This window comes from Cupressus sempervirens, chromosome 11 (assembly GCF_028749045.1).
Source record: "Cupressus sempervirens isolate cs-2001-9-10 chromosome 11, ASM2874904v1, whole genome shotgun sequence".
In the NCBI taxonomy this organism is placed as follows: Eukaryota; Viridiplantae; Streptophyta; class Pinopsida; order Cupressales; family Cupressaceae; genus Cupressus; species Cupressus sempervirens.
The window spans coordinates 823,413,708-823,435,736 of record NC_143128.1 but is presented as its reverse complement, the minus strand read 5'-3'; the positions used below and the strand labels follow the sequence as shown (position 1 = coordinate 823,435,736).

The following is a 22,029-nucleotide window of genomic DNA, read 5'->3' as shown; positions in this document are numbered from 1 at the left end:
TGAGGAACCACACTTGGGATCTTGTCCCTTTTCCTAAGGGAAGAAAACTTGTTCGATGTAAGTGGATCTACCAGACAAAATTTGCAAGCTTTGCTGGGGGTGCGGGATGCTTCATCTTTTGGGGGGGCCTCTTCCTCTCACCTGGAGTCCTAATTTTCTTTGGGGAGTCTCTTTTCTCTCTCTTTTGGGGGAATTTTATGTACATGGGTACCTCATCAGGCTTGACTTGCCGGGACCCATTTCTACATCCACCTAAGCTTTGCTTATGGGGGGGTGTTAGTGTAGTTTTTTATTTTTCCTATTTTGCTAGGTTTTTCCTACACTTTTAATAATCTTGCTTAGGTTAATAAAGCATGTCTTATTAGGTGAATGGTTGTGAGGTGTCACCTTCCTACATGTGAGCATCCATGAGCTATCTTGGGAAGATACTTTGCTATCTTTAGTTTGATAGATGGTTGCTCCTCATTGGTTGGTGTTGCCACCTCCTCCCTCTTCCTAGCCTATATAAGCATGCTACCTAGCTTCTATTTGGATCTCTTGTTTTTGCATCCTCTTAATGCTATTTTGCTTCCAACATTTGCATTACTCTCTTGGAGACTAACTCTATGATGCTATTTTGATTTTGTATCATTTGCATTCATAGTTTAGATATTTATTCTTTGCACTAGTTTTTTGGGTTATTAATCTTATCAGATTCTAACACGACTTGTCATGAACAATTTCAAATACAATTGCAAAAAAATAATCATTGAGGGAAAAGATAAGTTAGACTCCACTCTATCTTTAAAGTAGTGGGAAAAATTGAAAGAAAATATGTGCTCTGAGGAATATATGACTAAGAGTAATAGAGGAAAGAGAGCAAGAGATAGTGTAAGGGCTGAATATACATATGGTAGAGGTGGGTTGTAGGCTAAAATGGACAAAATTTGAGTAAGTGTGACTTTTTGTTAAATTTACATTAATTTTATATGATTTGAGTATTTGTTGACATTGACATTGTATTGTAGGTGGAGAATACTAATAAAGAAGAAGATGTTGAAGATGTTGTAAACTATATGACAACAATAGATCCTACTAAATCCAACAACAATATCAAGTGGAAATTTAGATCATCAAAAGAGATTTCATAGCCATTTGTTCAACACCTAGTAAGAGTCTCTTCAAAATATGTCAGCACAAGTGAAGGGATGCAACATATAATGGATTGCTTACATAGTATAACTGAGAAAGTTTCTAAGTTGAGTGCCTCATTTCAACCTATAGTTTGTGCATGGGATGAACATAGTTCTAAGGTTTTAAACTAGGTAAGAGGTTCTAATTTGTCTCCAATTTGATTAAAGTTGATTCTAATATTATCTTCTTCTACTGTTAACTAGATTAAATTATTATCAACTTCTATAAATTTCTATTAGTTTGATTACCATTTTTTTCATTTGATAACCAAGTTACAACTTTTTGCTTCAATCGTGCATTCTTATTCCAATGCTGCATTATGCAACTTTTTAGTTGCACAATTCAAAGGTTTGTTCTTGACATCTTTTTCAGGTTACAACAATTTCAAAGCTTACTTCCAAAACACCACTTAGACAATAATTGCTAACCAAAACTTCTAGCAATCTTTAAGCTTACTTCCAAAAAAAAATAGTATATTTGCATATTTACTTCCACAATTGGTTGGAATGATAATTAGTGGACAACCATCCTTTATTTACTTCAAACTCTTACTTTCACAATCTATAACCAATTTTTAAAAATAATCCAATGATATAAATTTGTTAATGATATTATTTGCACATTCTTATATAAATAATCAATTCATAACAATGATGCTTTATTCTAGAGCCATATCCTTCTAGAGCTAAAAAAATGTGCTTATTGTGGCACAATAGTCTTTAAAACATTCCAGTATATCATTGTGACTTCACAGGAAATATTTACAGTAATATAGATTTAGTCTTCATTGTGTTAGGCCCCTTTATGTAAGTAAAAGTAAATTTCATCTCTCATCATGATGTATGAGTGTTGACATAAAACCTTTGATCATGGCTAATAGGTTATCCTTCCACATCCAACATTGTTTTATGGATTTAAAATGATAAATACTAGATCACCATGATTTATTTACTTCAAACTCTTACATCCACAATCTCTAACCAACTTTTTAAAATAATCCAGTAGTATAAACCTGTTAATGATATTATTTGCACATTCTTATATCAATAATTAGTTCACAACAATGGTGCCTTATTCGAGAGCCATATCTTTCTAGAGCTGAAAAATATGCTTATTGTGACACAATGGTCTTTAAAACATTCCATTATAAAATTGTGACTTCATAGGACACATTTCTAGCAATACAGATTTAGTCTTCTTCATGTTAGGCCCCTCTATGCAAGTAAAAGTAAATTCCATCTCTCATCATGACGTATGAGTGTTGACGTAGAACCTTCGATCATGGCTAATAGGCTTATCTTTCCACATCCAACACTATTTGATGGATTTAAAATATCAAAGCTTTTCTTTTATTGGGCTAACACAATGCTTCTTATCGCTATTACATTAGAAATGTCTTAGGTGTCTATGCTTTAGAAATGTCTCATTTTCCTCTTGAAAGTATGACAATACCCTTTGCAAACCTTTTATTTCTCCCACTATACTTTGAAGCATTTTTATATTATCTCAACCAACATCTTCAACTTTCTCTTCAACCTTATATGGTATATAAAGGAGTATTTGCAAATTTTTAATCTCGAGCTCAAGATCCCTTTGAATATATTGGTCTATTCAATTTATGAGATCTTCAATTCCTTTTCTGTAAAGATCACCTATATTTGTTGTTTGAAACAAATAGTCTTTAATGAGATGCGTCTCCAACATTAATATTAATTAAGGCCCAAATTTTTGGGCTCCATCAAACTCAAGAGCGTCTTATGTGTTTCTATAACTTCCTTTAAGCATGCCATTTACTTCACAATGTTATCATCCATTTTGAGTATTAATTATGAATTCATTTATGTGGTCACTATATTTCAAACTCACAACCATTTAATTGATAGACTTAGACTTGCTTCATATTTTTTAATATTAAAATAAAATAAAATTTGTAGATATTTCATTTAACTTTAACATTCCTTGCAAAGCTACATAGTACTTGCATATGGATAGCTACAAAACCATAAATTTAAAGAGATGAAATTAAGAATATTTGAAAATTATAAATAGTCAACTACTTTTCTAGAATAGATCATACAACTTAGGGACTGCATTTAATAGTTCTATCTTGAATTTTTCCCATTCATCAATTGCCTGCTCCAACCTATCATTCGAGATTTTGTAATCTGGTACAGTGTATTAGTGTTGAATCAATAGACTCAGGCTTCTCTTTTAGAACATCCAATGTCTCCTCCACCACCCATATAACTACTTTCTATAAAGCCTTCCATTGGTACTCAACACAATCCTTGCAATTTTGAAGTTGCTTGATAATAGAAGGGCATGACTCATACCATTACTGAATATTTTTAGCCTTCTCTTGTGATTCTTGCAATTTAGAAACGCGATCATTCAAGGTGGTTAGAGTTAGACATTGTGATGTGACTTGCTAAAATTCACACAATAAGTTACTACCTTCGACATATCTCTTAGTCAACAAAGTCCACCAGTTATGCAGTTCAACAAGGATAGTAAAAGACTCTTGTGTGGCAACACTTAGCATTGTGTATGATTTTTTTACCTCTTTTTCTAATTCATTCGCTATCAATAAATATCTAGAAACCATGTCTCTATTTATTTTCAAGGGGATTAAACCTTATTCTTAGAATCTACCAAATTCTACAGTGCCACTTGCAATTTATCAATGGTATTAGTTGGTAAATCTTCCTCAGAAACATCAACTGCTTCTGTGAATGTCTCATGAACAAACTTGTACATTGAATCAATCTTCTAATGTAATTGTTCATTTTCCAACTTATATTTGGCCAATTGCTGCTCAATTTGTTTTTGAAATGAACTGGCTACTGTTAGAACTGTAGTATGTTGCATTTTGGTAGGATCTAGATCAATCAAGCTAGTTAAGGCTGGCCCCATTTTCAAAATCTGTGAATTTTCCCTAGAAGCATAGACAATAACATCTCAAGACTTTAATTTCATCTTCTTTCTCAAGTGTTGCAAAAATAAATCAAGGCCTGCTGGTGTTGTTACATTTGTGTACGCATTCATTTCTATTATTTGAGTTTGTGTAGAACATTGAAAATATATGAAATGGTCCTTTTATGGCTCAAGGTGCACTATGGTGTAAGTGACATTCACATTTGAATAATTTCTTTTTTTTGAGTTATTGAATCTCGATGTCTTTCTTCACTTTTCTCTCTTGGTTGATATATTTGGTCAACTTGTGGCTTCATTGGAGTTTGAGTTGAGAAATCCTCTGTATTGTGAATTTGACTATCCATTCTTTGGTTAGTTGCAATGGATTTATGCTGTAGATGCATTAGATCTTTGTCTAGGAATTTTCCTGAAGCCTTCCCTGCATCTTCTCCATCTTTGGTTGCCATTGGTTCATATTTAAGGGTGTTGTTTATAGGGTTGGCTGCAGCTGCAACCTATTTTATTTTTCTTTTAAATGCTATTTCTTTCTCAATAGGATCCTCTATGAAATCAACCTTAGTTTTTATAAGTTCATCACTTAGACATAAAAAATTTTGTGCAAAATGTTCTCGGTTATCTCTATTAGATCTATTGTATTGTGCCTAGCTATTTTGATGATCTAAAGCTTGATCCTTCATCTAGTGTCAAATTTCTCTAAAGTTTTTTCCTTATTACTTGAAGATTTCCATTGCAAGAAACCATCTATAGTTTGAGCATATGGCCTTAGATGAAAATATGAAACAATTGTTGATGCCTCATAACTACAAGATACAATTTCAAGCAAAGGGCCTTGTACACTACTAAGAGCTAACTCAATTGGAACCCATTTAACCTCTACATTTGTGAATGAACTAAGAGGAAATTCCTTTATGCAGTGCATCATATATAACTAACTATTGGTCTTTTTTCTTTTTAATGAATATACTAAATTCTTTGAAATAATTTCCAAATCTCACTCATCAATTCTTGTTTGGCATCTGCTTAATGGGCAGTAGGAGATGGAGTTTCAACACAGCCATACATCTGGTAGATAGGCTCCACCAATTTTTTTATAAAAGTGTGAATTCTCTCTTCCATTGATGGCATATCCTCATCCAAATCCATCAAGAAAATAATCAGCTTATGCTCAAATGCTGAATTGTAGGGCACTTCCAAGAGTGAAACAAATGCGAAAGCTTTCTTTTGCTCTAATCCAATGCAATTACCTAGATGATGATAACCTCAAATACAAAATTCTAGGAAAATTCAAGAAACCCAAAAATACTAAAGCATTCTTCTTTTACCTAAGTACAATGCACTAACTAATAATATTAGCATGCATAGGGCTACACTACATGTTTTTTTTGTGTGCCACACTTCATGTGTTTTTTTAGGTCTTCTACAGTAGCTAAAGACAACCTAACTTGCTTGAAGTTGTATAGCAGAATCATATTTCTTATATGCTTCTTCAATTTCCCAAATGATGTGCTAAAATGTGTTGTACATACAAGAGCTCAAAGAATAAATTAGACAATAATGAGTTCAATTCATAATTGTGTTTAATTTGTCTTTTTCATTTTTAAAACTATTTTGAGCACAAATGTTAAATGAGTTGAGCACCATTAAAATAAATTGCTCCATTGACCATCTGTACTTGTCTTATTGATCCTTACTTTATAAGTTATTTTTTGTCATAACTGTGCTATTGTTTATCTTCAGACTCGATATATACATAGGATCTCAATAATAGTTTTGCACTCTTAGTGTATATCTTGTAGTCTTGTGGTCACAATAAATGCATATGTAATGTATTCTTTGTATACCATATATATATCATAATATTTATATCAATTAAATAGTCTAACAACATTATCATCTTGAAGACTTTCGACATCAATGACAATATTTTCATTAGCTGGAACTTAGACTTGCCTACTAAAACAACTTGCAATTTTAGATTGTCTGACTTTTAATTGCTTGCCAAGCTCTACTATTTTAAGCAATTGAATTCCATTGTACCCCATAGAGTCTAGAATATCTCTAGTGAATAATTCCCTATTTTTGTTGCAATAGTCAAACCTTACTAAAACTCCACACTTATATTTATTATTCTTATTGCTACTAGACTAACTACTAAGCTAACTGATCCTGAGCCCAAGTATAGGCTTGAGGCTATGACATCCTATATTATGGTTCCTTCAAATCAAGCTTTCTTGAAGAATTTTGTAGTATAACTCCTTCATCTCCACTAACACCTCATATGGTTTTTTGACATAGTGAGATACATAGTATATTTATGAGTACTATGAGCAACCATGCAAAGCCAACCGGTAATAGTCTGCCAATCCAAGACATAGAAAGGCTAAGACAAGACACAATGAAGCTTGTTGGTGCACCAAAATCATTTGTAAGCCATCATTGCACAAGAATTCCATTAAAAACAAAATCAACCCAACGTTTAAGGACATGAATTTGAGTACCAATTGATTTTGTAAACTTCAAGGAAATGTCAATTCATATAGTTCTTCACCCTTGATCTTGGTGAAGATTATTGCTTGATATTTAGTAGGATCAATAAAAATTCTTGGGTCAAAAGCATCCACAACATGATAAGAAAATAGCCATAAAATTAGGTCCATGCAACAATGTCAAGTAAACATTATAGTCTAGTTTTTTTCTTCAATTTTAATATTAATATAATTACTTTCTCTGGTAGCTCAATCTCCTCAACTTTACTCTTTATCATTGTTATTTACTGACCCAGAGATGGATTTTCTACCACAAATATTCATGCATAATCTACCATATCTTATATGCTTCCATGACATAGGCATGCTTTGCACCTTCTTGAGCAACAAAAAGTGACACAATTCCATGTCTAGCTCTCACTTCTACTACAATACAACCCTAGAAATCAATACAATTTTTTCTATAACAACGACATAGTAGGACCCTATGCACATATTTTTTTCTATCTATATCTTTTTTCTTTCTTTTCTTTTTATTTTTTTTTTATGCTTTAATTTTTCTGAGTACTTTGCATGTTTTTCAGTGTAATACAAGGACAATTATAGTCTACACACACTCTAGCAAACATTCTATGAATGTCATATGAAGTGAATTCAAGTAGAATAATATTATGTTATTTCTTTGAAAATTGAATGATATAAAATTATGCTTCTTATGTGACTTCAATGATAAGCTTGATGCATTATAGTCCTCTTTATTAGTGCTCTTTATTTGTCATATCATTCTTGCTCATTGTTTACCCTCATGATTGTATAGACTCTGATGCTTTCTTTTCTATGATTTTTTATTGTAAAGAGACAAACATGCTTCTCCATGCTTTATTTTCTATGATTTTGTATTGAAAGATCCCGACATGTTACCCCCTTCCAAAATATTTGACCATTTTTTCTTGATGTTTCAACTACATGTCAAAGAGAGCTATTGGTATTGATATTGATCATGATGAATTGGTAGATAAGAACATCCAACATAAAAGTATTTCTAATGATATTTAGGTAATATAATAGTTCTTATGGAATAATTTTATTCAAAATTTGTGTTCTTTATTTGACTTTATACATTATCTTTACTTAATTTCTAAACTCCGTGTAGAGAAATCACATGAAGACAAAAAAAAAAAAGATGACATTGTTGATAATGATTATGCTAAATATAAAGATTCCATGCACGATATTCATAGTAGTATCCATTCTAAACTTGAGCCAAGTTACATTAATTGTTTTTAGCTATTAAATGTATTTTTGGTTTTTTTGATTAGATGCAGAGATATACCATCTTTGTTTTACTGATCAAATGTGTAACAATGTTGTAAGAACCTTATATTTTAGGTATGCATGTATAGTAATGTAGTGTTTATAATTGACACTTTCATGACTATGTAGCTTAATGTATTTTCTTTTCTTTTCATAGAAATATGTTGATTATAAATTCAAGGAAGGGGACAAAGTTAGGGTGTTGGATCCGTATGATGGTGATGTTGTAGGAAGTTGGAGGATCCATTCCCTATCTATTGCTCATGCAGTCAATTTGTTAGGAACAATAGATGAAAATCTAAACATTGTAACAATCACAAATGACACTCCTCTTGTTTATATGGACAAAGTAGATGGACCCACTCATCTAAAAGAGAAAATGGTGGCCTTCACAGGATGGCCAATGCAATATTTGCAAAAAATACCATAGTTTATAATACTTATCATGTAGTGGACATTGTTAGACATCTATTCTCATAAAACTACATTTTATGTAGTATTTTGAATGTTTTGTTTAAGGATTTCAGCATGATGATGGTGTATTTCAAAGAGTTCAAAACTCTTTAGGTAACTTTAATTTTTTCTATTAAGTTATATATATATATATATATATATATATATATATATATATATATATATATATATATATATATATATATATATATATATATATATATATATATATATATATATATATATATATATATATATATATATATATATATATGCATTAAGTTTTTGTATTGTAGATTTTGTTCATATATCATAATTATAACATTGTATCAATATTATTCTAGTGCTAGCATGTTGTAGCTTGTTCGTGTATGTATTATTTTTATTTTCTTTTATCATTTAGTTCTAAGTTTAAGATAATGATAAATTGTATTATTAAATTTATGGTATTAATAAATTATTTATCACATGACTTATTTAATATCACTAAATCAACTGCTAAATATGTCTAACCACACAACTAAATCTATAATTAAATCAACTACTAAATTAACTACTAAATGTGTGTCTAACCACAAGATTGAATCAACTAATAAATGTATTTCTAACAACACGATTAAATCAACTACTAAATTAACTACTAAATGTGTGTGTAATCACATGATTAAATCAACTACTCAATACGTTACTAACCAAATAATTAAATCAATAAATAAATGTGTGACTAACTACATAATTAAATATACTTTTAAATCAACTACTAAATATGTGACTAGCCAAATGATTAAATATACCATTTAATTAATTACTAAATACATGACATAATATATCACTAAATATACCAATAAATCAATGGTCAACATTAGCAATCAAATAAATGATTAAAATTTTTTAGTAGTAAATTTAGCAGTGTTATAAATGATTGGATATTAACTACTAGCAGTCATGTGACTAAGTTTAATCACATATATACAATTTTTAGTGATGTTTTTAGTCACATATTGTTGTTTTTGTACTAGTGATCTCTTAGGTATTATTGTTGAATAATTCGAACCCTTGTGTTCAAGAATGAGAGGTTAAAAACATAGCTCAAAGCTACACCTTTCCAAGGGTCACAAGACAACTTAATGGAGCCTTGCTTTGTTTAAGGTTTTCTTCCTTAGAAATATTTTCTCAAAATATGTATCCAACATGTTTTTCTTTGTAAATGTGAAGGGGGTGGGGGGGGGGTGCAACACAGGGGGTGGGGAGGGGGGTTCCTAAGGTAAGATGATATGATGTCTTTTGGATTAATATATTATGGGGGGTAGGGGGTAGGGGGAATGTTAACATAATACATTATTACTAAACTATCAGTTATGTAATTGTGAAGTTACTAAACTAGAAACATATTCCACTTAATGTACCCATATTCACATTTTAATACATCAACTTTTTATTATTTGCCAGAAAGGGGGGTGAATCCATTGTAACCAAATATAATTAAAACCAAATATATAAATATGATCTCCAAAAGTTAAACTAATGATGCACAACAAAAAGATACCATACACCATAACACAATGATTTATCAACTATAGAAACCTTGTTAAAAGGGAAAACCATTACAAGGATGGTACCCACAATATATTTTAATAATATATAAGTTCCTTGTGAAAGGAAGTGACCCTGTTAGGATTCAACTAAATGCATTTAGTACATAGTTCTTGTTAGAGGGAAAAACCTTGTTAGAAGGTTCAAACCCTATTAGTGGCTGAAAGAAAATAAGTACATCCACTACATAAATACTCTGGTAAGTGTGAAAGACAATCTTTAAGGATGACACATCCAAAATCAAGATCTAACTAATCTACAACTTACTTTCCAAAGTAGTTTCTTTGAAGCTCATTATAATCAAACAAAATCATTTCTATCTTCTCTTATCATCTAGCATAGAAGATCACATCAACATCAACTAATCTCAAATACATGCATACTCAACTAATGAAAACATCTTTATAGTATACCCTTTACAAATGATTAATTAGGTCAACATATTAGAGCTTTCCCAATTCATATTTAATTACATAAGTCTATGATAGGGCATACATGCCTTCATAAGCATTATTACACTCATTACAATAAGGTTTCCACATCTTACAATAAAGATATTACGTTTTAGAATAATGAATTACACATTTCCTCAACATGGTTAGCTACTAGTAAAATATAACAAATTCTAATCATTAGCGACCTCGTTAGAATAATCCAAACACTTCTCAATCACATGAACATGAACATGTTTTTCTTTAAAATGCCTCTTTTCTTTAAAGAATGGACTTTGCTATATTTTTCTCTACCCTTATTTTTAAACTATTATATCTACTATTTTTTCTCAGTTTTGTATCTTTCCATTGCATAGAAACATCTTGAACACTTTTATGTTCTTAACTCCTCATTACAAAACCATCCTTTTTTTACATATATGAACTATCAATGATGAGAAAATAAATGAGAATTAATTTATATATTTTAATTCCTAAACTTACTCCAAAACTATCCTCATGTAGTTATGTAATGAAAAAAGATAGAGAAGGAAGTTGATGAAGAAGTAGATGGGGGCATCTAGTGATTAATCTCAACAAGTTGTAAAGAGAATAGTTGAGATGTAATAAATGTGTGTTAGTGATGCATAAGAATCCACGTTAAACTAAGACATTAAACTAACAAATTCATGCCTTACCATAATTTTTAGAGGGTCTTCCTGATCAAACATTTTTACAAAATAAGAACCCATTAGAGCTCTCACTATCCTGATTGTATAACTATAAATTTTATAGTGTTATGATTTTATCTACTATTTTTTCATAATTTTTTAATCAAAGGTGCTACCTAAATGTAAAATAGTGAGGTTTACTAAAACTTTAATAAATTTTTTATTTTATGGTTTTTCTTAAATTAATTTATATTTCATCAATATACATACAATTCTTTTGAAGTTTAAAAAATGAATTCTTGAAAAAAGTGAAATTTTGATCAAATTATGGTTTCTGTAGATGAGAGGTTTTAAAATTTACCTTTATAGCCAATTAAAAATTAATAACAAAAAAATTATTTCATTAAAAATTAATGAAAAATATTTTCATCAATCTTTGGTGTGTTAGGTAACTTTCTTTAAAAGGATTTACAAAAAATCATTTATTTGTGTCAAATTATGGTATTTGTACACGAGTGTGGTATGGTCTTGAAACAAGCATTCTGAGAAAGTGGTTTTTAAAGATCCATACCAAAAAAAGAATCTATCATATGGGTACAAAAATAAATTACATATTCAAAAAGTATATTCTGAACAGTACAATCTTTATATTTGAATTATTTTTATATACAATATCAAAATGCCTCAAATTTTGACATCAAATGACAAGAAATTTTAAATATAGGAAAAACACTTTAACTTTTTTCCCAAAATTGAGACCCAACTTCTTGCACTTACCCAAATGTCAGGTTAACTAATCATGTAAGAGTACTTAGTAGTATATGGAGCATTTAATATGAAAATTTAAATTTCTAAGCTTCTAGACTTTGGTGCCCAATTTCAAACTTTAGTTTGGTTTTGGTACTAAGATTGAGACTCCTATTTAGAAATCTAATATGTATCTTGTACATAATTTTTTTTTTTAAAAGGAGAGAGAGATCAAGGAAAATAATTGCTTGGGTGGTTATTGAAAGAGGAAGTTAACTACTAGGTAAGGAATGTAGGAGTCAGAGAATAGAGAGAGTGGATTTAAGGGGTATCTACCATTCAAGGGATGTTTGTAAACATGTTTTAAAATATAATAGAATCAACAATTTTCCTTGTTATTGTTGTTTTATGTACATGGAAATTTTTATTCATATTATCCATTTGTACTTGGAGATGTTTTCCTCTATAATCTTTTATTTAAAACTAGTTTCTATCATCTAGGTTTTGTCTATAAACCTCTCTGTCCAATCATATAATCTAGGTTTTGGTTTGCTTAGAGCTACCTAGATGATAACCATGTTGTAAGTCAGATTCTCCACCCCTTTTTTGTAGAGAATAAAAGCCCTAGATCTACATGTCTATTATGAAAAAGAGTTACAACCTTCAAACATTAAGTAGAAAAAAAAGGCTAAAATTCTTCTTCACAACCCTCACATCCTTCTTTGATCATCCACCTAATGGATGTGACAGAGCTGACAAAAAACAAATCTTAATGAACCTTGGCCAATAGACCAAAAAATCACCTCTCCGTTGATCATTCAAACCTTGAAGAAGTCAAAACAACTCCAAGATTTGTGAGTGTACAGAAACAAAAATAATTTAAAAATGAAATGAATAGAGATGTTTCAAAATACTAGTTAGGCATTGATGGAGTCAAGGAAAATCAAATTGAATCTAGACTGTCAACTTCTACTCATGATGTCTAGAGCTTATGAGATTCTATTACTTTAAACAAATTAAGAATAATCATATGTCCCCTATTACTGACTTTGTAGAAGAACACAATAACCAAAAAATAAAGAGAGATCTTGACATAAATAACCAACCATTGGAAATTTGTTAGATTTATATAAAACTTGACAATCAAGAAGAAATTAACAATAAGAAAAACATATGTAAAACCCTAAAAAACAAAAGAACTCTTTTCTTAAACAAGGAAAGTTGCAATTTTATTTTCGGGAAGAATAATAAAACAATTTTTATTACATCTATTATCCTTATGCTGAAAAAAAACTTACAATGTATTATATTTATTTTGGAAAAGCTCATATGTCAATCAAATAGTGAATGAATAACCTATTCTAGAGGGAAACTAAAGATCACTACTTGAAACAATAGTTTAAACAACCTATCCTGAAAGTGAACTAAAGATTATTTCTTGAAATAATAGTTTAACCAATTTTCTATACTCCTCAAGATATGGTGGAACTAAGTCTTTGACTTATCTACACTCAAATTTTTAAACTCATTTAATTATAAATAACCTATCACATGTGACAATCATGCTTCATTAAAACTAAAATAAACTAGAGAGTTAGCAGTTGAGAGCTGGCATTTGGAGAAGTGATGGAGTTGTGTTGAGATTATATGTGTTTCACACATTGTATAATATTGTTTAGATTATATTATTTTATTTTACTATATAATGTTGCACCTAGGATCACCTAGATGGGTGTGCAACATGTAGAGGTTCTTATGGGATATACTTGATGAGTTTGGCTATAATATTGCAATAATATTTTATGCAATTCTTTAATATTGGGGAAAAGAATTAAATACCCAATATTAAATGTGGCTCAATAGGGGTCTGGTAGCACATTATTTTAGCACATAGTTTATGGAACACCACTTGATGGTTTTGTGGGAGCTTTTCACTATATAAGAAACCACAAGGATAGTTTTCGGTAAGAAGGAAAAAAGTAAAAACTGGAAAGTTGAGCAAGACAAGGCAAGACAAGTTAGCCAAGGGAACATTTTTTAAGGTTGGAATCATGGCATGAGATGTGTGGATTCATGCTTGTTCATATAGATTCCTTGCTTGTGGCTATGAATTTGAAGGGTTCTATGGTTGTAATGCAATGGTATTTTGGTGAATAATAAATGGCGATGGATTCTTTTGGAGGCTAAATTTTTCCCTCAATGAGGGTTTCTTAGGATATATCCCATGTTACATTTTAGTGGGTATGTTGTCTATTCTCTTGCATGTGGATTTTAATTGGTTATTTGTTTAAGATCTATTATGGGTTATGTGGAAACAATAGATATTTTTATTGCAAGTTTCCTTACAAGTGGTATTAGAGTTATCATTTTATTATTTTAACCCTAGATTGAATGTAACAAATTATTGTAACCTAAGTCAAATTGTCTATCAATTTCAACTAATAGGTCTAAGGTAAAAATAAAGAATATAATTTTCATTAAATTTGAATCATAGAGTCTAAGTCTTCATAATCAAAAGTTGAAAAAGTCCTTGAGAAAAAGGTGGTCATAGGTTAAGTCATGACAGCCCTCCCCACTAGGAAGAGAAATGGACCCAATGTCATAAAACCACATAAAAATGTGTGCACCAAAAAATATATTAGTAGAAAAACATAACAAAGAGTCTATGCCAAAAGGCATGGAAAAGAATTATGCATATCAACTGCATCCTCCCATGTGGCATTATTGACTGAGAACTAGTCTAACTAGACCATATACTATAAAACCTCTTTGTCACATGTATCCTGATAATACATAGATCAACGAGGTAGGTATGCTTTACTAGTAATACCCCTAGATCCTAAACCTATGAGGTACACCAATCCAAAATATAGATGCATTAGGATAATATGGCTTAAGAAAAGAAACATGCAATACATTATGGATATGGGCTAGAGCTAGTGGTGCAAAAAGTTGATAATCCATAGGGTTTATGATATCAAAGACATCAAATGGCCCCACATACCTTGGAACCAACTTGGAAGACTTGTCAAAAAAGATGGAAATTCTATGTGGAAACTCCCACAAACTAATAGAATATTTGAATACAATCACATTCAATTGATAATGATTAAGATACACATAAGAGAATAACCATCTCAAGACTACTGAAAATTATGATTTAGGAAAAAAAAAAGATAAAATAAATTTATAAAGAATTGAAAAAAATCCAATTAAAAGCTTTTAGATAGCCAATCATTAAAATAAAGATGTGTCACATGTCAAGAGACTATGTTTGTTTTGTCAACATTAGAATCAATAATGTACCCATTTACATTTATAATTAGCATCTGACTCTGGCCACGTACTGAGATGAAACAACTTGTCATTGCTAACAGTAAATCCACAACAAAAATTAAAAATTCTTAAACTAACTAAAATATTGGTTCTTATCTGCATAACTCTTCTATCTTTTAACTGCTTCCTTTAGGAAACCATGAATTAGAGACATCTATTCTTCCATGTCTCAAAGCATCTTAGTACCAATTACAATTTGATCCTCTATTTTATCCCAACTAATAGGTGTCCAATATTTGTACCCATAAAGCACCTCAAATGGTTTCATCCTAAGAGATGTTTGGTGTGAGTTGTAATAAGAAAACTCAACCAAAGGAAGTTACTCTTCCCATTTCTACCATTGATCCATGCAATACGTATGGAGTAAATATTCTACAACTTGATTTGCCCTCTTAGTTTATTCATCTATCTAAGGATGGTAAGTAGTACTAAAATTTAGTCATATCCCTAATTAAGAATTCAAGTTCATCTAGAACATTGATGTTATCCTCATGTCCCTGTCAGAAATAATAGTCTCAAGAACTTCATGAGATCTAAAATTCTCTTCCACAAATTTCTTGGCCAAAGACAATGATCCATCTCACAAATGACCAAGTATAAAGTGTAGACCTTTGGTTAACTTGTCAACCACAACTAGAATAACATGATGCTATAACCTAGTCTTGGGTAATGCTTGTATGAATTCCATTGAGATTACTTACCATTTATATGCAGGTATATCATGAGGATAAATTAATCCCTCCATATGAACATGCTTAGCCTTGACTTGCTAGCATTCCAAACTAAGCTAAAAAAGCTAACACATTACAAATCAACCCTGGCCAAAAATAAAGTGGACTTATATTGGTAACCATCTTGGTCCAGGATAACCTGAATAATGAATGCAATGCATCTCGTCCATCACTAATTTTCTCAACTATAAGGTTGAAAATTTATATACAATCTTGGTATCTTAAAAAGACCACTAGTGTCAAAATTACATCAAAACAATGGTTGGATAGATCAGTGTGCAATGATTCCTTAACCATCTCATAGTTTTCCTCACCTCTAAGATTTTGCAACAACTTTTCTCTAAGGTATGTCCTTATGGTATATATAACAATGATGTGCCTTCTTCTACTAAGAGAATCAACCACCCTATTTTCCTTTCCTTTGATATAGTTGATACCAAATTCATGATTTCTATGGAATTCCAACCAATGTATCTATCTGGCATTCAAATTAGACTATGTGAAGATATATCCCAGCCCCATGTGGTCATTTTTTAACTCAAAAGGATTCCTAATCAAATAATGCCTCCACATCTACAAGGCATGAATAATTGCAGCCAACTCATGGGGCACATAATTAATGTCATGCTACTTTAGCTTGCAATACTAAATAAAGAAAAAATATTATTGGACAATAAGTAAAGAAAAAATAAAAGTTTTAAGTAAGGAAAATCAAACTCCACATGAGATACAAAGTTTGGAATAAAGGAGTGACAAATTTATTATAAGGAAGAATATAATATTTTGGGAAAAAAGATCATGCAAGTAAAAAAGGGATATTGCTTGAGGGTTGGGGATTATCTAAAAAATATTGCTCAACTATTATGTTAGACATGATATGCATAGATCTCTCTAGTTTGGAATATTTTTTGGAGCTCTAACCTATGTTATGAACTAATGGATGACTGGAAAACAATTGGAATGGTGATTGGACTACATGAACACCAAATTTTTTTCAATACCAATCGGCTTATCCAGATTAGTTACCTTGAAACTTGGTGATATATTGTATTTATTTTCCAATTTATTAGAAGGGAATGTTGATACAAAGTTTTAATAATGTTTTGTCTTTTTTTTCTATAGTAAATGAAAGTGTAAAATTTATCATAGTGTGAAGTGTTGTATGGACTTCTATCTTATATTAGTCTTTGCATGTATCATAACAACAAGATTTTTTTCCTAAAACATCTCCTTCTATTCCATCATTGTTAGCAATATGTATATAGGAGTCAATATCATATCTCATAAAAAAATGCTTTGATTGTAGTTTCACACCAATAGAGTAACTATTCAATCCTTGGCATAATGATTTTGTCTCTAGATGAGTAAATGTCCAAATTTCATAGCCTAGTTTGGTGGAAAAATGGAAATAAGATTTTTTCTTTCTTATCCTTATTCATTATTGTTAAAATTATCAGGGTATTAACTTTTAAGCTTTGAAAATGCTTGTGTTTGAATAGCCACTATTTCAATGTAGATTGTGTAGAATCATTCATGTTTCAGCTACTAAATCCAGCCATTCTTTAATCATAGTCTAAGACTGGATGAATCACTTCCTAAATTAATTCAAATAATTAAGAATGAGTTCAAATATTATTAGGATTTAATTTTAAATTTTTACTTTGAGTACATTGGCAGTTTTGAACTATTACTATGTGGAAGTAATGTCCAACTCTATGATTTTTGTATACAACTAATGCTATGAAAACAATGCTTATGCTTTTACATTAATTAATATAGATAAAAATATGAATAACCACATTATGAATTTCCAGCGTGCCTTATAGTACAAGATGAGTTTTATTTCTTTTTATTTGTTCCTAGTTCATACATTGTAGGTTCTATAAGATATCTTATTTTACTTACTCATCCAAACAAAATTGAGAAAGGAAGAAAAATTGTGTTTGATTTCTCCTAAATGTATACTTTGGACATAGATATTAACCTATGAGAAACCCACTAGCAATAGTAAAAATAAAGTGGTGGTTTTTTATTAAGACTAAAATAGGTTTTTTTACATGACACCCGAGACTACAATTATTTTATAGAAAGATTAAAAACTAATAGTGCCAAAATAGAATTTTTTTTTACCAATAGACACACTGACAATGATAACCAATAGAAACTGGCTAAAGTCAGCACCAAAACCATCAACACAAAATGAGAGCAACTTAGCTAGATCAAAATAACCAAAAAAAGACAATAGAAAGGTGGAAGAAGCTAGAATGTAACTTTTTAGTTATGATTAAAACCTACATGTTCTTGTTGGCAACTTTAGCTATATTATTCTTTTCCTTCAATAGCAAAAGATTCTAGTACAAAGATGCCTTGAAATGTAGATTTGAACAAGTTTCGCTAGGAGTAATGAGATGAGGGTTCAAATTCTAAACTTTATGGGATGTACATTGTTGAAATCTATTTTTGGTTCTTGCCAATAGGAGTAGGAATTCAATAATTCCCATCAAAAATATTTTTATTATACTGTTGTAATAATGATCTATCTTTTCAAAACTAATGTTCATTCGTTAAAGGAAATTAGTATTCTAGCTAGAATAGTGACTGTTTTGGGATTACGGGAAGCAAATTTATTAGTTACTAGTCTTGAAACAACATATCCTTATATGTTTGAGTACAGAGCTATTAAAATATTGTACATGGCTGCAAGTTTTCTATACAACTAAATCACTAAAATTGGGCCTCATAATCATTAATATGTGGGAAACCAAAGAAAACATTTGAACATGAAGATATTGATGTTTAGAAGAAAGTTACTAAATACCTTATTGCTTTTTTTTTTAGTGTATGGAAATTGGTAATTGACTGATATTTTTTAAAAATTTAAGTAGATGCTTAGGTTAAGCTTTTCTTCTTCCTTTTCGCTGTTGATTGAAAAGCATAATGATATTGAAATATCAAAACATAAGAAGATTACATTATATTTGGCTTGCTCGTTATGTGTGTACTTCTTGAGAAAGATAGATGTATGATGGGATACGTGTTGAATGTGCTCTTATTAGGCAAGGGCATTGGAAAGATTATGTGTTCTTCTTTTTCTATCTGCTAGTATCTTACTGGTTGATTTGTTGAATGCTTGGCCAAGCTAATTTAATGAATGCACATGTTTGAAATGCATGGTTTATATTCTATTCTCCTTTCTAGGTCCATGTGTATGTTATCCATTTAGGCATATGTTGCATATAAAATTTGGCACATGGCTGCACTAGATCCATCTGATCCAACTATCTCGAGTTGCTAGGTTCCTCGGGTAGGGTCGGGGAGTTCTTCGTGTAAAGAAGGACTTCAAGGGAGAAAACCACTCCATGGTTGGGTGATAAAAGTGCCTAGGCTACACTCCTATCTCACAAGGGCTAAGAGAAATGAGCTTGCAGATGGTCTTATTGATGAAAGGTGCCACTATATTCATTTGATGTAAATTGTAACTATTCTTATCAAATAGTAGTTTATGATGTAGTTTTATCTATGTTGCACCACATGATGTATTTATGAGCTTACTATTATGATGATGTACTTGTACATGATTTTAGACAAAACGTCAATTAGTAATGAAATCTTTTCTTGATTCCATAATGGAAATATTTTGTTTTGACACATGGTCTAACAGACTTTGACTTTTCAATTATAACCTTTCTCCATTATATAGAAATTTGCTTATGTAGTATTGATAAGGAAATGCAGTCTTTACAGACAGTAACTTATCTGTAGAAATATGGAATCCAGCTCCCAATAAACATGGAAGAATTGTTATCACTGAATTGTACGATGTGGAAATACTAGCGGAATGGAACTTGATAAGTATGAGATTGATTAAAACTGGAGATGGCATCGAGAGTTTTATTTAGCGGCCATGAGAGTACTGGTCAGTGGCCATAATACATGAGAAATTATTATTTGTTGATGATGAAGAGATCTCTATCTGTGGCAAACCATGCCGCGGCCACCGGGTCTCCCTGCGCAGTTGAGGTTGATGATGAAGAAATCGTTGTTGTCTTCCTTGTTGTTGTTGCTGGGCGAGCCGAATCAGGCGACTTTGCAGTCGGTGGCGAAGAGATCGGTGGTGACGTAGTCGGCCTCGCCTCCCACCATGGGCATGGTGGCTCCCAAGTTGATTGGGCTCCTGTACTCCTCTCCGTACGTCTGCCCGAGCACGCCATTCGCTTTGGGGCTCAGTGAGTAGAACTTGAAGCTCAGCTCCAGATGGGCGAGGCAGTCCTCTGACTCCGCCGTGATTCTGTACTTGTGGACTCGAGACTCCTTGGGAGTGATGGGCACCACGCGCGCTGTGATCGTGAACTTGTTCTCCACTTGGACGGTCACGGCGTTAGCCTTGTCAGATCGGATGATAGTGATGAGGTTGGAGGCTGACGAGAGGGGGAGAGTGGCAGTGGCTCCCTCCTCGCTGGAAAGCTGGATGGAGTTGCCGTCCAAGGTGATGGAGAGCTGGTCAAGGGAATCATCCCAGGAAGAGGAGGACACTCTGTTGGCTCCGAAGAAGAGCTTGTGTTTCTTGTTGCTGTTGCCGCCGAAGAGGACTCCGATGGACTGCACCCACGTGAAGTCTCTTCCCATTCCCTCGCCTCTCTTCCCGATGAAGTGAGCGTTGATGTGGAGCTCGGAGTCTGACACGAGACAGAAGTTGGAGTCTCTCTTGGCGTGGAAGTAGAACATGCTGCCGTCCCCCCCGATGAACCGAGGGTCCTGGCACACACCTCCGGGCTTGTTGCAAATTGCAACGTAATATCAATGTTCATCAAATGTTAACAGTTAGGGTTTTCTCAATTTCAGCCATACACCCCCTAAAAAATACATGAAATAATTGATACTTACGGCAAACAGGCTTGCAGGTCTGGCAGTCCATCATGCAAGTATCCTGACATTCATATGGACAGTATTGGCTGCCAGGGCAGGTCTTCTTGTAGAGCTTGCCTCTGCACTTCACCTTCTTCGATTTCTTTGCAGCAAGAACGTCATTTGCGCTCAGCAGTGCAACCATGCAAAGTGCAACTATTACCATCTTTGGAGCCATCGAATACAGTTATGAGTTGCTATTCGAGGCTCTCCGCTTCACTGAAAATGATCGTCATAATATTTGCTTTTATAGTGTGCACTTCATCAAATTGCTTCGAAAGTGGACGATAATCATCGCAATCTATGCAGCTTCCACATCATGGATGGCTTTATCTTAGATGGTACTAATTGTATTATTATGCTAAATAATATATGCTTAATACACAGGCAATTTCTGAATCACCTCCAGATGCAGCCAGATCAACTTCCAAATCGTGCACCGTGCAATATAAACCCAAAATGCTTTTAACATATATCCCTCTTGAACTTGGTCAAATGCATCTATTTCGTTATTCTATATTTCATTATTATATATTTCACTATTTGCAAATTCGTACGCTGGAAACTTAATTCTCGAGTTATGTAACTGTATTTTTATTATTATTGATGCAATGCGACCCAAAATTTTCGCCATCTTGCTAGTGTATTTTTATTATTATTGATGGAATGCGACCCAAAAACTTCACCGTCTTGCTAGTTTTATTTCTCTACTTTTAATCGTTTGCAATATTTTCTGCTCCCCTCCATCTCCACGAATACAACTCCAAGGATTTTAAAGGTTGCCAATTGTTGCAATATTAGATTGTTTCTTATATTGAAAGAGCTTTCTTTCCTAAACTATTCTTTCTTTTTCTGTAGCTTTCCTATAGTTGTTTCTTTTCCTGTAGCTTTATGCATTTGGTACACAATTGTATATGTACCTATACAGTTTTATGTGAATACAATGAATGGAAAATATTCCTTTGAATTTCTATTTTTCAAGTTGATATCAGAGCTTCAAAGCTTGAATTATTTGTATCCCTTCATTGAACTATGGCCAATTTAGATTCAGAAGTATTTGAGAGCAAATCATTTGAGAGAAAATCTACTCCCATTATTATTCAATCCGAAGGATCATTGTCCAAGGCAGGGATTACTAATGGTGCTGAAAAATCCACCCACAAATGCACCCATTGCAATCAAACTGTTGCTGGATAGATCTCAGCATTAGCAGATGTGGTAGATAATGGTGGTTAGTTTTTAAATATGTCTACAC

The 22,029-nt window shown here is 32.0% G+C and overlaps 1 protein-coding gene and 1 pseudogene across 1 annotated transcript; both read right to left on the bottom strand.

The window, feature by feature from the left end:
- Positions 1–6,258: 6,258 nt before the first annotated feature.
- LOC149532095 (putative histone-arginine methyltransferase CARM1 pseudogene) lies at positions 6,259–19,752 on the bottom strand (annotated as a pseudogene).
- LOC149532094 (uncharacterized) lies at positions 19,649–20,952 on the bottom strand. The gene is made up of 2 exons (XM_089808432.1): positions 20,753–20,952; positions 19,649–20,652 (listed from the first exon to the last, which is right to left on the bottom strand). Exons 1-2 carry the CDS (start codon positions 20,950–20,952, stop codon positions 19,947–19,949), a joined length of 906 nt encoding a protein of 301 aa, XP_089664558.1. The 3' UTR covers positions 19,649–19,946.
- Between the last annotated feature and the right edge of the window lie 1,077 nt (positions 20,953–22,029).

What these genes read in the sequence shown, in the direction of transcription:
- LOC149532094 (XM_089808432.1), bottom strand. Translation starts at nt 20,952, where the DNA reads ATGGCTCCAAAGATGGTAATAGTTGCACTTTGCATGGTTGCACTGCTG. An exon ending in ACCTGCAAGCCTGTTTGCCG is followed by an intron (nt 20,653 to 20,752) that starts TAAGTATCAATT and finishes TTACGTTGCAAT; the next exon opens with TTGCAACAAGCCCGGAGGTG.